Source organism: Alligator sinensis, unplaced genomic scaffold (genome assembly GCF_000455745.1).
Source record: "Alligator sinensis unplaced genomic scaffold, ASM45574v1 scaffold1014_1, whole genome shotgun sequence".
Lineage (NCBI taxonomy): Eukaryota > Metazoa > Chordata > Crocodylia > Alligatoridae > Alligator > Alligator sinensis.
The window spans coordinates 410401-426134 of record NW_005842692.1 but is presented as its reverse complement, the minus strand read 5'-3'; the positions used below and the strand labels follow the sequence as shown (position 1 = coordinate 426134).

The window sequence follows — 15734 nt, the reverse complement described above, 5'->3', positions numbered from 1 at the left end:
GCCTTCTTCATCCTCCCTATATATTTGAAAAAGGACTTTTTATTATCCTTGATCTTGGACGCTAGTCCTAGCTCTATGTCCACCTTAGCTTTCCTAACAGCCCCCTACAGGCCCGAGCAGTAGAGGTATACTCTTCTTTGGAGATAGTCCCCCCCTTCCACCAGGCATACACCACCTTTTTGGCAACCAGGCATTCCCGGACTTGCTTGGTGAGCCAGGGAGGCTTTCGGGCACTCTTGCCCCCTTTGCTTCTTGTTGGGATTGTCACCTCTTGGGCCCTGAGTATTGTCTCCTTAAGGAACGACCACTCATCTTGGGCACTGAGTTCCCCTGCCCTCGAGAACCCTAGCACCTCTCCCACCATTCTCCTCAACTCGTTGAAGTTGGCCCTCTTGAAGTCTAGGGCTACCGCCTTGCTGTAGGCCCTTGACACCCTGCGCTGGATGATGAATTCCAGCAAGCGATGATCGCTATCACCCAGGTGGTCCAGGACCTGGAGCCCCCTTACCAGATCACCGCCTGTGGCCAGGACCAGGTCCAACAGGGCATTTCCTCTGGTGGGACTGTGCACCTCCTGGGTTAAGTGGAGGTCCTCTATCTCGGCCAGGAACCTCCTAGAACGGTCCGACCTGGCTGACTGCTCCTCCCAGCAGATGTCCGGGTAATTTAGATCACCCATGACAACTACATTCCTTGCCTTAAGTGCCTCTGCAAGCTGGCCTGAAAATTCCCGGTCCATCTCCTCCCCTTGGTTGGGGGGTCTGTAGTAGACCCCCACCGTTAAATCCCTCTCCCCACAACCCCCTTGTATCTTGACCCAGATCACCTCTGCTTGCCCCTCCTCTGACCCCACTTTGCTGGCACAGTATATGTATTGCTCTTTGACATAGAGCGCCACACCCCCGCCTTTCCTTCCTTCTCTATCCTGCCTGTAGAGCCTATCGCCCCTAATACTAACTGCCCAGTCATGGGATGAATCCCACCATGTTTCTGTAAGCCCCATTATGTCTGGGTTTGAACTGGCTATTCTGAGGGCGAGTTCCTCCTGTTTGTTCCCCATTGGTATACAGGCATTTAAGGCCTTGCATAGCTGTGCGTGCCCCGCCCTGCCCCATTAGGAAGACTATCCAGACACCTGTTTCTTACCTGGGCACTCCCTGCATGTGTCACCTGCCTTGCTCGGGTGGCGTCTCCTCGTCTTCCTGCGGCCCCTTCCCCCGGTGAGGCTAGTTTAAAGCTCGCCGTTAAAAATGACGCTTACATTTTTAAAGCAGTATTATGCTTCTAATGAAGAGGTGGTATTTTTCTATATTCAACTTGTTGATGTAATTCTGGTCAAAATATATCCTCACCTGCCTCAGATATGCGAGTCCTCAAGTCCCATCTTGTCATCCCTTTAAGCTTCAGCAGCTGTAAATTTTAGTCAGCATTTCCCTAGTTCCTCTAACACAGGAACCAGCATTAATAATCAATTCCCCATTTGCTCACAAAAAAGAAAAAAAATCCCTATAGTCCTTCTTTCCATATTTTATTACTATTAATTGTTTGCATCATGGTTCTGCCTTGAGGCTAATGCCAAATTATACTAGGCCCCATACAAACTTGGTCTCAGCTAAGGACCTGCCACTGAATGAAGAAAAATCAAGGTCCTACTGTGCTAGAACAACACATCACAACATTACTCCCTGCCATGAAGAATGACTGAAAATCCTGGTGATGATTTTGTCCTGTGAGAGGTAGAACTAAGACCACCCAACTCATCATACCTAAAGGCCACCAAACATCCAGTAGATAAAGAAATTCTAATCTCTGGTGATCAGGGTAGATTTCAAAGCAATCATCTTCACAGGAAAGGCACTGTGGATCATGGGCAATGTCCTGATGCATCCAATCTCCAAAAAGTGCTAATGTTACACTAGGGAGAATGAAGCTTGCTTCCTGGAAAGATAAACTCTATGAATTATGCTGTGATCTTTCTGGAAATTACTCAGGCAGATCCTTCCATTCTCTGGACACAGAAAGGATAACCTACAAATTATTCTCCATCTCATACACCCTCTATAATTAAGGACCACATCCTGACCACAGGGCTAGGGACAGAAATTACACATAAACAGGTATAAGTGATTGGAAACTGATTCAGTTCTGTAACAAAACCAAAGTTCAGTGTGCATAAACTGCTTTCAAAATGGCTGAAACCAGTTTAAAATAAACCTGGAGGGATGTAGCATCGGACTTAACTAATTTAGGTTAAATCAGTTTATTGAATTTCTGTCCGAGATCCCCTCCAGACTCAATTTAACTCACAGTGCCCCAACATCCCAAGATGCTTTGCACCTCCCCACAAACCCCTCCTTGCAAAGTGGGCAGGTTAGCCTTGGCCCAAGCTGTCTGCTCCAGCCAAGCAGGAAGGTGAGCTCTAGTAGCACCTGGGCTACTGCAGGCATGTGGCTGTATTTTTGGAATCAAAAGTGAATGTCTGTTCACTTGCTTATAACACTCTCACCCCTTGAGCAGCAAGCAGGGAAAAGCCCAAGATGGTGCAGGAGAGGGTGGGTGTTTACAGTCTTCCCTAATGAGAGTGTCCTGCTGGGGCCTGGCCATGCCCCACCTCAGTTCAGCCTGAAGAAGTGAAGGGAAGGCTGCTCTAGCATCCCCAGCTTCTAGCCTCAGCCACCGCAGGCATGCACCTATATTTTTTCAGTACAGAGGAAATGTCTGTATAGTTGCAAACGTTTCAACCTAGGCAGGTTAGACTAACCTGCAAAGACTGAATCAATTCAGGCTCAATCTTTTTGAATGTCTATCCCTACCCTAAGGGACACTGAGATAGAATAAAAACAGCACTAAGTTTTTTTCTGCACATTTTGACATTTGGCATTCAAGTATCATTTAACCTGTTTTTTCTGTAGAGGACTTGGGACAAATGAAGAGGTAGTAAATTATGCCATCAAAACCTAGGTCATGGGTTTAAGATTTTTCATTTAAGCTATCAAGGATTCAGTGTTAGTAAGTGCTTACCTTGAGTTTTCTTCAAATGTCAATATATAATATATTTTGAAATGTTGCAAAGAAAAGTGTACAGAGGAAAAAACATAACAGAAGGTTTCTTAGGCAATCAAGAGATTTCCTTCTTGAAATTTTAACACACAATTTAATGCAACAGAGTATTACAAAAAAGTGCTTACTTCACTTAAGAATATAGTTTCATTGGCCTGCATGGGACCAATCATGAGATTATTGCAAGCAGGCTTTAAGATTGAATATTTATTTTAAATCCATATGTTATTTTTAGGAACATGTTTAAGAATATCAAAATAGAAAAAAAACGTAGAAAGTAGAAAAATTAATTTTCTCACGTCTCTTTCCATTAATCTAATTACAGGAAAGGCACCACAAGAGGTACATACAATGAAACAAGAAAAAAGCAAGTAACTATAGTTCAAATTTAAGACAGAAATAGTATTTACAAACTACTTTCTCTAAAAATGGGTGCAACTTCCAATGTTCTACTTGACAGAAGAACTTCTAGAAACTTCCTCAGAGTGGACCTTATACTACCTAGGAAGAAACCCATTCACTATAACTGGTTGATGGATCATTCCTTAAGTTCAAAATATTTCTTTAAATGATAAAATTCACAATTCAAGGTATAAAACTAGATTTCTTCCGATGCTATATTTCAAGGAGTTAGTAAAAATTACTTTATGGAACTAAATCTTAAATATACTATCCACTGACCATAAGTGACAAAGTGCTAAATTGCCAAAGCACTACAGCCTTTCTTGTTAATGTTTCTATCTTGTGAGAAAGGAAAGCATTAATATATATAATTACTGCACAAATTCTGAGAAGAAACTGCGGTATAAAACTACAAACTAGAATGGGAATAAAAGATGCAAAAATCTTTACAAAAGCCAGGCCAACCAATCCAACTTTACAGTATTTCAATGTACTTGCAGTTTCCATCTCAAGAAAAGGAGGTCAAACAAGCAAAATCAGTTCAACACAAAAAGCTTAATAACTTAAGTTGCAAAAACTCGTCAGTACAGATTCAGTGGCTCTAGACAGCATTTATTCAACTAACTTCTTTCATTTCCAAAAAACAGTACTTTGGATTTATCAGTGTTGACTGCCAAACTATTTAAGACAATCTGCTGAAAAGCATCTAGCAACCTGTGAAGACTCATCCAGGATTGTGACATTATTAATGGGTCATCTGCTTAAAGCCAAACAGGGATAAAGTCATCCAATAGCACAGGTGCATAGAACTGATTCACTATTAGCATGTTTTAAGTCATTCAGAAATAAGTGTACAAAAACCAACCTATATTTTGTTTCATTATGGCATGACAAAGGAATAAAGCCTTGAACAGGATAACTGTATTGCAGATAATATCAAGCTACTATACTAAAATTAAAGAAAATGTATTTCAGTATCTCTGGGCGTGTCTACACGTGCCATTATAGTGATGTTTTTACTGTCCCATAATGTAGTACTTCCTTTTGGAAGTACTAAATCACGACACAGTAACAGCCCGTACTGCACTGTATGTACAGTGCACAGTTATTTTTAGCAACTACTATCCCATAGCAGCGCCATATACCAGGGCAGGACATCACTATGGTGAGGTAGCTGCTGGTCACATGTAGATGCCTGTGGATGCTACATTGCCATAGTGTGTTGTTATGGCAATATATCATCACATGCAGACACACCCTCCAAGTAATAAAAAAAATGATAGGCCTATAAGACAAGCAAACATCAATCTATTTGAATGCCTGCATGAAGGAGCTTGCCTTCTTATGTGTGATTTTACGCTTCCAACTGTAAATTATTTGAAAGGATTATAACATCTAGAATTAATTTCTGAAATTGTCCAGATTTCTATTAAACTTTCCTCCAAATCTAAAAAGCCTCATACCAAATTAACTCATAGCTTCAGTTATTTCTGACAGTTATTTCTGTCTTCTGCCATTTTTTATACTTTGACATTTTTCAATATCTAACAGTAAAATTATCAGTCACAGACAGCAGGCCTCATTCTTTCATCCTGAAATATCAGATGCCACTTCAAATATAGTGATGGTAACATTCTGAAGTTCTTATGATAAGTCGTTTTATATCTGCTCCTTATATATGGTTTTGAATTTTTAAAAAGGAAAATCTGTAGTGTGCATTTGGCAAAAGGTGTGTGTACATGCATACAAACATATATATTAGATTTGTGTGTGTGTGTGTGTGTGTGTGTGTGTGTACACAACAATGCTGTACTTGGAAATGCTTTCTTGACATGAAAGTGGTTTTCTGAGGTCATGGTGTTGGTAGGCACGTCAACACGAGACATTTACTGCAGAGTTGCCCGGCGTCTATACATGCAGCCCTATTAAGCAACAGGAAACTATTAAACTCTATAGCTGGGTAGCACTTTTAAATAGAAATACTACCCTGCTGCAGAGCTTTTTCATGTGTAGCAATGCATATGTAGACGCCTGCCGGCTAGCCCCACACTGAAGCACACTCATGCCCCAGCCAGCTCTTCTGCAGCATGTTGAGCCAGGTTGGAGCAGCCCCATGCTATGCCCCCTGCCAGCTGGGGCTGCTCCAACCCAGCTCAATGTGCTGTAGTTCCGGGCGCATTTGTAAATGTGGTGCCCGGGAGCAATAAACTCTGGCATGATATGTGCTGGAGTTTATTGCTGCACATTAATATGCATATGTAGATGTGCCCAGTGACACCTAAACTGGGTATGTTATTCAATTCATACAATATTCTTGAACAATTAACATGGAGGGGGTTTTGTTTGTTTGTTTCAAATACAGATTTTTTTTTTTTGTATCACTCAGGTGCTTATGCAAAATGGTAGGCACCTCCCAAAAATTTAGCATGGTATTTGTAAACTTTCAATACAAAGTCTCATCATTCTCTAATTATTCTTTTCTAATAAACATATTAATTAGAAATTAATACATTTCAGGAAAAAAAAAAAAAATCACACTCAACCCAGCCATTCTAAATCTCTCTCTCAGTGCTCCTAGATGCTTCTAAGTAAAGTGCACTTTACTTAGAAGCCAGAAGAGGCACATTAACGATGGACAAGTATTTTCTATGAAGAAAATCTAGCCAGCAGTTCCCTCTTGTTTGCATCCGGGAAGCTTCAGCTCATACAGCTTCACTGATGTCAACTACAGCAAGACAACAGGGCATAATGGGTAAGATACCTCCAGTTATTACATCTGAAATCATTTGGGGATCACCTTCAAAAGGCAATCCTGGGAACAAAAATTAATAAATTGGACGGGCACTTAAGAACCAAGGACTGAATACCAATACAGGAAAAAAGATGATAGTCTACCTGATTTCTGCTAATCTTAATGTTTACAATACATGTGTTAATGATCATTTTCCCTTTTGAGAAGTCTTCATCTTCCACTAATCAAGCTATGCTTTTTCTGTAACTTACTTTTCTGCTACCCTGGGAACTTATCTTTCCTCCAATTTCACAGCTCTGCAGCCTGTTTTAAGTCCTTGCTGTTTATGCCTTTTCGTCAGACCTGAAGAATAGTGCAGAGCATTCAAAATCCTGTCTAACCCCACCACGCAGTTGGTCCAGTAAAAGATACCACCCACAAAAATGCTCACCTCACACATTTTCTCCTTCACCTGATTCTGAAAAGTATCTAAACCATTTTAGGCAGAATATTTAAAAGCAAAGGAAAGAAATCCATCCCGAAGCAGAAATCTGGAGTGGAAAAACTGCATAAACAGTAAAAGTACGCCAAAATTATAAGCAGTTGTAACGTGGTTTAGAAGTATAACACCATTGTCTAAGGTAGATCATCCCTAAACAAACCATCCTATACAAATCCATAATACAACCTCTTAGTAAAACTACCATTCAACCTTGACACAACATAGGACATAACACCCTAACCTGCCACTAGTAAAGCAAGGGGACCACAGCAACCAACATCCTGCTTCTGTAAAAGGTTGTTAATATATGTTCAAGAGATCCCAGGTATAGAACCATGCCCCCTGCTACAGATGAAAGCAAAACTCCCCACTGTCCAAACCAATCTCACCATGGGATAAAATTCCCTCCTGACCCCAGATACGGTGATTGGTCTGGACGAGTGGAAAGGCAAGACCCTCTCAGCAGGATGTTCCATGTTTAAGTCCCAGCAGGGAAAATCCTCAACCTTAGCTACATCCGAAACCCAATGCTTTGGAGGAAGGCTTTTAAAAAACAAAAACACTCTGACACACAGCAGAAAGTTGGGTGGGATGAGGGGTGGGATGGGGGTACGAATTCCCTCCCTCCCAACCCAATGCAGCAACCAGTAAAGCCCAGAAGCATGGGATATACCCATAGTAGAACATAGGCATAACTATCATCATCCCCAACCAGTGGCTGTCCAAAGGGGCCACAGCCTGGCTGGAGAAAAGAAGTAGATCTACAAAAACCTTGGGCTTTTAAAGTGATTTGCTAACAGAGACTATTCAAATTTTGTCAATCTAACTGAAAGGAGAAGAGTGTCTGCAGTACTGAATCAGAATTTTTCAAAATACAAATCTCCATACAGGTCATCAGATGTATTCCCAAAAGTTCAAGAGGCGTTAATAATTGAGAGTCCTGCTGTGGAGTGTTATAAGTAAACACCTCAAAACAGGTTCAAGAAAATTAGGTGTTAAAAACAAGATGTCATATCAGGATGAGGTGGAATTTCTGAAGTTTCAGACTTAGGCCCCTGGCAGATTTGTAATTAAAGGCGCAGTGGAATCTGATGTACGATTCCCATAATCCTGCTTCCTGCTATGCCACACATACACGACAGGAGGCATGACTGTGTCAACTGAGTATCAGGTTTCATCACGCTATATTGCCAGTGCAGCGGGGAGCCTGGGATCCTGATCCTGGACTCCCCCTGCACCAGAAATTAGCAAGCTCCAGGGGTGGAAGCCCTGTTAGCTGATTTGGACACTCAGTTGTGAGGACGTACCATGCACTCTGACAGCTGATCCAGGCTCCTGGCCGCAGCAGTACATGGTGTGCCTCTACAGTTGGGAGGCTGGATCAGCTAACAGGGATCCCAGCCACAGGAATTCAAGGTGCATCCCCATGACTGGGAACCTGGGTCAGCTGACAGGGCTCCCAGCCATGGGGGTTCCTAGCCACAAGAATGCATGTTGAGCCCCCATGGCTGGGAGCTCATATCAACTGACAGGGCTCCAAGCAATGGGAATGCATGGTGAGACCCCAGGGCTAGGAGCCTGAATCAGCTGACAGGGCTCTCAGGCATTGGGGTACAGTGGAGCTCTTGACTCCAGATGTACCCTAAAGTCAGGGAGCCTACATCTGCTGCTGACCCCAGCCAAGGGGGTGTATCTGAATCAGAGGCTCCAATATGCCCCTATGGCTGGAAGGAGCAGCTGATCGTGGTTCCCAGCCTTGAAGGTACATCGGAGCACTTAAGTGTATGGGCCCCTGAGGCTGGGAACAGCAATCAGCTAATTGGCAGTCTCAGCCCTGGAAGTGCATGGGAGTTCCCATGCATTCTGTAGGCTGGGAGCCCCCGTCAGCCACACATTCAATTAATGGCATTATATAAACCAGCTATAAAGTTATTATACATATTTTGTGTAATGACTTTGTGGCTTATTCCTTGTTTTACTATACCATTAATTGCATTAACATGTGACTGGGTAACTACTTAAGATATTATTAACTGGTTAATCATGGTCTTAAGTATAATGTGCGCCAAGGACCTTAAGGTCTGAACTAATATGAACATTTTCTAGAGTAAAGTTAAATCCTTATATATCTATACACACTGGATAGAAGGTGTAGTATAAACTGAGATAAAGTTTTATGTGGATTTGCTGCCCCACTCAGATTCACAGCAAGGTATTATAACGGATGGTAAATTGTCTGAGTTAATTCTGCGCCGCACACTCGCAGCTCCACACCCGCTGTGGCTCCATGCCACCCGCTGTGGCTCCATGCCAGACTCCTCGCAGAGGCGGGGGGGGGCGCCCTCTACTCCCAGTGAAGTGCAGGGTCCTGCACAGCAAGGAGCGGGGGAGGCAGCAGGCTCCAGTGTGGGGCTTCCCCTACCGTGAGCGCTGGAGCTGCAAGTGTAGGGAGCAAAGCCCCAGTGATGGGGCAGACTCCGCTCCCTCCCCCCGTGCAGCGCTGGCTGGAGCCATACCTGCTCTGGGCACAAGCACCCTGACCTCCCTGCCTCCTGTTACTGCTGCCAGGCAGCAGGCCCCAGGGGGGGGGGGGGGAAGTGTGTAGGGGTCCCTACACCCCCACGCTCACACCCACACGCTGCCCAGCTGAACTCCACAATCCCACTGCCCCTCTGGGGTTAAGGAGGAGGAGGGGGAAGAGTTTCCCCCAGCATGGAACAGAGCCTTCTACTGCCCCCACCCCTGCTCTGGGGCCAGGCAGCATCAAATGGAGCTCCCCCTTCCCAGCCCTGCGGCAGTGGGGGGGAAGGGGAGGAGGAGAAGGAAGAGTCCAGCACTTCACAGAGTCTCCCTACCCACACTGGAAGGAAGAGGAGGGGGAAGAGTCCTCCCCAGCACAGATCAAAGCCCACCTCCCCACCCTGTGTGACAACCAATGCAGCATAGCCCTGGTTAAGGTGAAGGGGGCAGGGAGAAGGGTTAATTCTTCCCTCTGTCCCTTCCCTGCAACCGGGGTCTGCCAGCTCCAGGGGCCACCATTGTAGCCCCATCGGCTCTGCTCCCCAGCAGACAGGCTGACCCTGGCTATGGTGGGAAAACAGGGGAAGGAGGAAAGAATTAACCTCCTCCCTGCCCACTTTGCCTTAATGGGACCATGCTGGCCGGTGTCTCCACTCAGGCCAGTCCCTGCTTGGGCTACAGAGCAGAAGGGTGGGGTCAGCCCTGCTGTGGAGCAAAGAGCCCCACCCAGTCCAGAGAGCATGCTGGGATGCTGGGGGACTCTGGTTTAACTTAAACCAGCAAGGGGTCTGAGGCAGACATTGCATAAAACAGTTTAAGACAAATCTGTTAAGTCTGATACTACATTCAAACAGGTTTATCTCAAACCGGTTTCGGCCATTTTGAAACTGGTTTATGTGCACTGAATGTCTGTGCTGTTACAGGTTTAAATCAATTTCTGATCACTTAAACCGGTTTATGTGTAATGTCTGTTCCTAGCCTGTGTGTTTACTCCTGACCCAAGTTAAGTATGGAACTTTAAGCACTATTAAATCAATCTCTTTGGTTAAGAGAAGAGAGAAAGTATTACTGAATTCAAAATGTTTTGGAGATTTCAGTAACAAGTACCAGACCTTTTCATGTGTTTTTCAGAGACAGAGAAGCTAATCACTATATAATTTTGTGAAGCTTGTTTGCTTGTCAGATTTACACAATGTAAAACAAGTACATACTGAAGAAATATACAGCTACAAAATCAGAGCCATAGCTGAGCAGTTGTGTGCCCTGGCACCAACAGTGGCCAGGTGACTGCCAATAGCAAAAATGCCAAGCTAGTAACAGCAGCAGCTGCTGCTATTTTGCACTACTTGCCTAAGTCACTGCCTATGACTGGTGCCATGCTCACCCTTCCCCCCCGTAATTACATTACTGTGTAAAATAATATCATATGCGAGGGAGGACAAGTTAGTCAAAATCTAAATTTTTTCTGAAGAATTCAAGCAGTACAGTAGATGTGGTAGAAGAATAGGAATCTATAAATGACACCTAAAAATAAGGGTTATTTTCAAAAGCGTTTCAAAAGTCCTGTGTGAAGTACAATAAATGCTGTTTAAAATTTTATTTAAGTACTTATGCAATTATTTAAGATGTCAGCCATTAACTGGTAGCGGTTATCAACCTCTACCTAACTCTTTGTCTATTGGTCCTCCCAGCTCTCACACATTACCAAAGCTGTTACTGTTCTTTGTGAAAAGTTGTACCGTTTGTTATAAATTTATATTGTACTTACCTAGTCCTTTAGGAGTAATGCCACTGCTATCAGCAGGATTAACCACCCAGTAGTAGTATTTCAGCGTGTGCATTAACTGTAATACTGTTCCTACTCTGCGTATTGTATTGTAGATAGTGGCAGTGCCAATAAATTCAGCAGACAGGTAGGTGTACAATGAAAGCTGTACCTAAAATGAAATTATAACCTATATAAATATTAGTTAAATACAAGTAAAATTGCATTTGGCTTTGACATTAAGTAAGTAAGCAAACAAATGGATTAAAAGAAATTTTGTGCGTGAATATCTCCCTGATATTTTTAGCTATACGATAGAAAACATAACTCTTTAGATTTTTTAGTCAGACTGCATTTCAGTTGAATGAAACCCTGATTCTCTTGAGAAACTGCAGTTTGATTATTCCTGGAAGTGAATTTCTTAGAACAGAAGAACAAAAAAATTGATGGATTTGGAAGTATATATATATTTTTTAAAAATTATCCTAGATTTATTTAATCCTATAATTTATGACTATTTCACTTTTGGATTACTTTTACAAATATTCATTGCTAGATTAAAATTAAGACAATACTGTGATGCAACTATGAAAAAAGGTAAACAGGATTCTAAAATATATGAAGTAAACTATTTCCAGGAGACTGCAATTGTATTGTGCAAAGGGAATGGAAAGACCTTCTTTGCAATACTGTACATAATTCTTAGCACCAAGAAAGGTTAAATTTAAACACCACAGTTACAGAGGGGGACTAATTGGATGATCAGAGAAATGGAAAGCTTCTCTTACAGGAAGACAGTAAAGGAGTCTGGGTTTTTTTGCCTAGCAAAATGAAGGTTTGAAGCGAATATGATGATTCTTTATGGCTAGGGACAGAAGTTATACACAAACCAGCCTAAGTGATCAGAAACCAATTTAAATCTGTAACACAACAGAAATTCAGTGCATATAAACCTCTTTCAAGATGGCCAAAACTGGTTTACAATAAACCTGGAGGGATGTAGTGTCAGAATTAACTGATTTAGGTTAAATCGGTTTATTGAACTTCTGTCCCAGATCCCCTCCAGATTCAAGTTAACTCACAGTTCCCCAGCATCCCAGGATGCTCTGCACCTTCCCTGCAAACCCTCCCTGCAAGGATGGGTGTGTTAGCCTTGGCCCAACCTGTCTGCTCTAGCTGAGCAGGGAGACATGCTCTAGCACCCCCGGCCCTGGCTTCTGGCCTGGGCTGCTGTAGGCATGTGGTTGCATTTCTGGAATCAAAAGTGAATGTCTGTTCATTTGTTTTTTCAATCTACGAAGCTTAGATTGACCTGCAAAGATTGAATCAATTCAGCCTCAGGCTTTTTGACTGGTTGTACTTAGCCTAATAGTACATCAAGGAGACACGCATGGTTTTGGGGGGGGTGGAGGGGAAGGGGAAAAAAAGGAAGTTTAAATTAAAAATGTTGGCACAAAAACAAATAGATACAAACTGGCCATGAATAATTTTAAGCTACAAATTAAAAGAATCTTTCCAATCATCAACTGATTGATTTTTAGATGAAGATTGCAAAGTTTATGAAAGGAATTATATGCAACATGATTGTCTGCTTCAGAAGGGGGACTGTGTCCAATGAGTCTGCTTCAGAAGGGGGACTGTCCAATGAGTCAAGCATTTTCCAAGGGTGCCTCCAGTATAATAAGTTGAGAACCACTGGTATAAAGCAAGACATGTATGGTGCTGTACAAAGCAAGGAGTAAATAACTACAACATTGTATACATACCTTTGAAGGAGTGTGTATCCAGATAGCAGGATTGAAAAGAATGTGGTCACACAATTGCTTCAATAAAGGTGCTCCATGTGACAAACCATCCAAATATTTTGCAAAAGATAAAAATTGCTCCAAAACGGCCCTGGTTATGTGAATTCTAGAGGACTGAGAATAAATCAAATGTTAAAACCCTTAGTATACTCTCTTCCTTTAGTGCAAGATTAAAACATCAAATTAGATTTTCACTGCATTAATATTTACTTACATTTTTTTTTAAATCAGGATAAAAACAGACAAATCCATATACATATCTCATAGCTAATCATAATGGCTTTCTTCAAAGAGGAAAGTGCTACACTTTCTCAGGTCAAAACATTAATATTTTGTTGATAATTTATGTATGTAATGATTAATTAAATGTGCCATTTTGCTTATTGAACAGATACCTGAATCTTATCAAATGTTTGCTTTGAAAGATTTCCTGCTAAAAGATTTTATTTTTCTGTTTTTTCTATTTTTCTCGTCAATATCAGTCAGTCTTCCAGCCTTTGCAGCATAATGCCTTCCCATTTTTTTTCATGTTTCCAGCATTTCTTCTATATCATGAACCACTTACATATTCCATGGGAGAACACAGTTCATTACAGTCAATGTGTTTCTCAAAATATAAAAACACAACTAAAAACATAACAGAGTAAACAGGATGATAAGCAGCAGTGACAAAGGTATCTCACCATGATTCATGACACACAATTTTGAAGCTCACTCTAGACTCATAGCTGGACTGGCTGAGAATTCTAATACTATAAACGCCTAAGTCTGTCTGTCTGTCAGTCAATCCGTAACACTTTATTTGCACTCTGACTGGCTGATGGAAACAGCCATTCAGAGTGCTCCAAGAGTGGGGGAACACCACCAGGATTCTGAAGCTGCGCCAAGGACTGGACAGGGGGGCCTCGGCTCCCCCAGCCTGCTCCCTGAAAGAGGCAGAACAGCAGCAACATGGGGCATTGGGTGGCGGCACTCCATCCCAGCCCCCTGCCCTCGTCAGTCTTGACAGGCAAGTGGCTAGTGATCAATAAATGTATACCTGATCATCCAGACGTGATCAGGTGTTAGAACTGGTCAAACTGCTTCAGTATGGTGTCACTAGCTATGAAAGCTGGAAGGCCTTAACCAAGTTAGCCAAAAGAGCTTTTGAGGTTCTTTGAGATATGCAAATATAGGCACCCATATGACAGACATGCTGATTTAATGGAATTGAAACTCTAAAATTTAATTTTGTGCAATTAAATCTTAAAAATAACATTAAGGCAATTTTCTAAAATGTCCCAATGCCAAAAAAGCAAAAAAGCTTAAAAAAAAAACCACAAAAGAATTTAAAAATATAACTAGTTCTCCAAACCTCTCTCCAGTGACAGTATAGGACAGAAAAACAGAAAAAAGATACAAATGACAAACCTAAAAGGTGGATATTGAGTTATTCACAGCAGTATTTACAAACTGACAAATTACTAAAATATATAAAATAAATGGTAGTTCAGACTTTCATACTGATACATACTCATTGCTTTTAAGAATAAAGCCTTAAAAATTGTGCTAAAATGAATCATTATTAGAATTTATGCTAAATTAGACAAGAAAATACAAAATAACTAATACAGTATATGTACTAAAAACTACTGTGAAAGCAGACTTTTTAGAACACATAAAATCTATTTTTAAACCCTATTTCTCTAAAATACTATCTAATTTAAATTCTATACTATTAAGATACTATTCACCTAAGAATAGAATTCACCATAAGACGTCGAGTGGGTAAGGTAACTAGTAGGGTGAAAGTGCTAGACTTTAGGAAAGCTGATTTCAATGAACTCAGGCGATTAGTCAAGGACGCACTGCAGAGTAGGAGTTTTGAAGTGATGGGAGCCCAAGAAGGGTGGCTGTGCCTTAAGGAAATGATCCTTCGAGCACAAAGCAAGACGATCCCCGAGCGAGGCAAAAGGAGAAAAGGGGCCAGGAGGCTTCCCTGGCTGACCAGAGAAATCCAGGGCAGCCTAAGGGACAAAAGGGGAGCACATAAAAAGTGGAAACAGGGAGAGATCACCAAAGACGAATATACCTCCTCTGCTCGTGCTTGTAGGGAGGCAGTTAGACAGGCCAAAGCTGCCATGGAGCTGAGGATGGCAACCCAAGTAAAAGACAACAAGAAATTGTTTTTTAGATATATTGGGAGTAAAAGGAAGGCCCAGGGAGGAATAGGACCCCTGCTAAATGGGCAGAAACAATTGGTGATGGACAGAGGGGACAAGGCTGAACTCCTCAACGAGTTCTTTGCCTCAGTGTTCCTAAGAGAGGGGCACGACAATTCTCCCACTGGGGTTGTAGAGAGACAGCAGCAAGGCGCCAGACTACCATGCGTAGACCCTGAGATGGTGCAGAGTCATTTGGAAGAACTGGATGCCTTTAAGTCGGCAGGCCCAGATGAGCTCCAGCCGAGGGTGCTGAAGGCACTGGCCGACATCATTGCAGAGCCACTGGCGGGAATATTTGAAAGCTCGTGGCGCACGGGCCAAGTCCCGGAGGACTGGAAAAGGGCCAACGTGGCACCCATTTTTAAAAAGGGGAGGAAAGAGGACCCGGACAACTATAGGCCAGTCAGTAACACCTCCATCCTTGGCAAAGTCTTTGAAAAAATTATCAAGGCTCACATTTGTGAGAGCCCAGCAGGACAAATTATGCTGAGGGGAAACCAGCACGGGTTCGTGGCAGGAAGATCGTGCCTGACTAATCTAGTCTCTCTTTATGACCAGGTTATGAAACGCCTGGACACAGGAGGAGGGGTGGATGTCGTATACTTAGACTTCAGGAAGGCCTTCGATACGGTATCCCACCCCATACTGGTGAACAAGTTAAGAGGCTGTGACTTGGATGACTACACAGTCCGGTGGGTGGCGAATTGGCTGGAGGGTCGCACCCAGAGAGTCATGGTGGATGGGT

General features: G+C 42.5%; 1 protein-coding gene across 1 annotated transcript in view; it reads right to left on the bottom strand.

The window, feature by feature from the left end:
- NBEA (neurobeachin) overlaps window positions 1-15734 on the bottom strand; it is an 827350-nt gene that overhangs the window by 421358 nt on the left and 390258 nt on the right. The window contains exons 14-15 of the mRNA XM_025215995.1: window positions 12747-12899; window positions 10984-11152 (exon numbers count right to left, since the gene is read on the bottom strand). Of these exons, the coding sequence (XP_025071780.1) occupies window positions 10984-11152; window positions 12747-12899 (322 nt within the window). The remainder of the gene's footprint in view (window positions 1-10983; window positions 11153-12746; window positions 12900-15734) is intronic.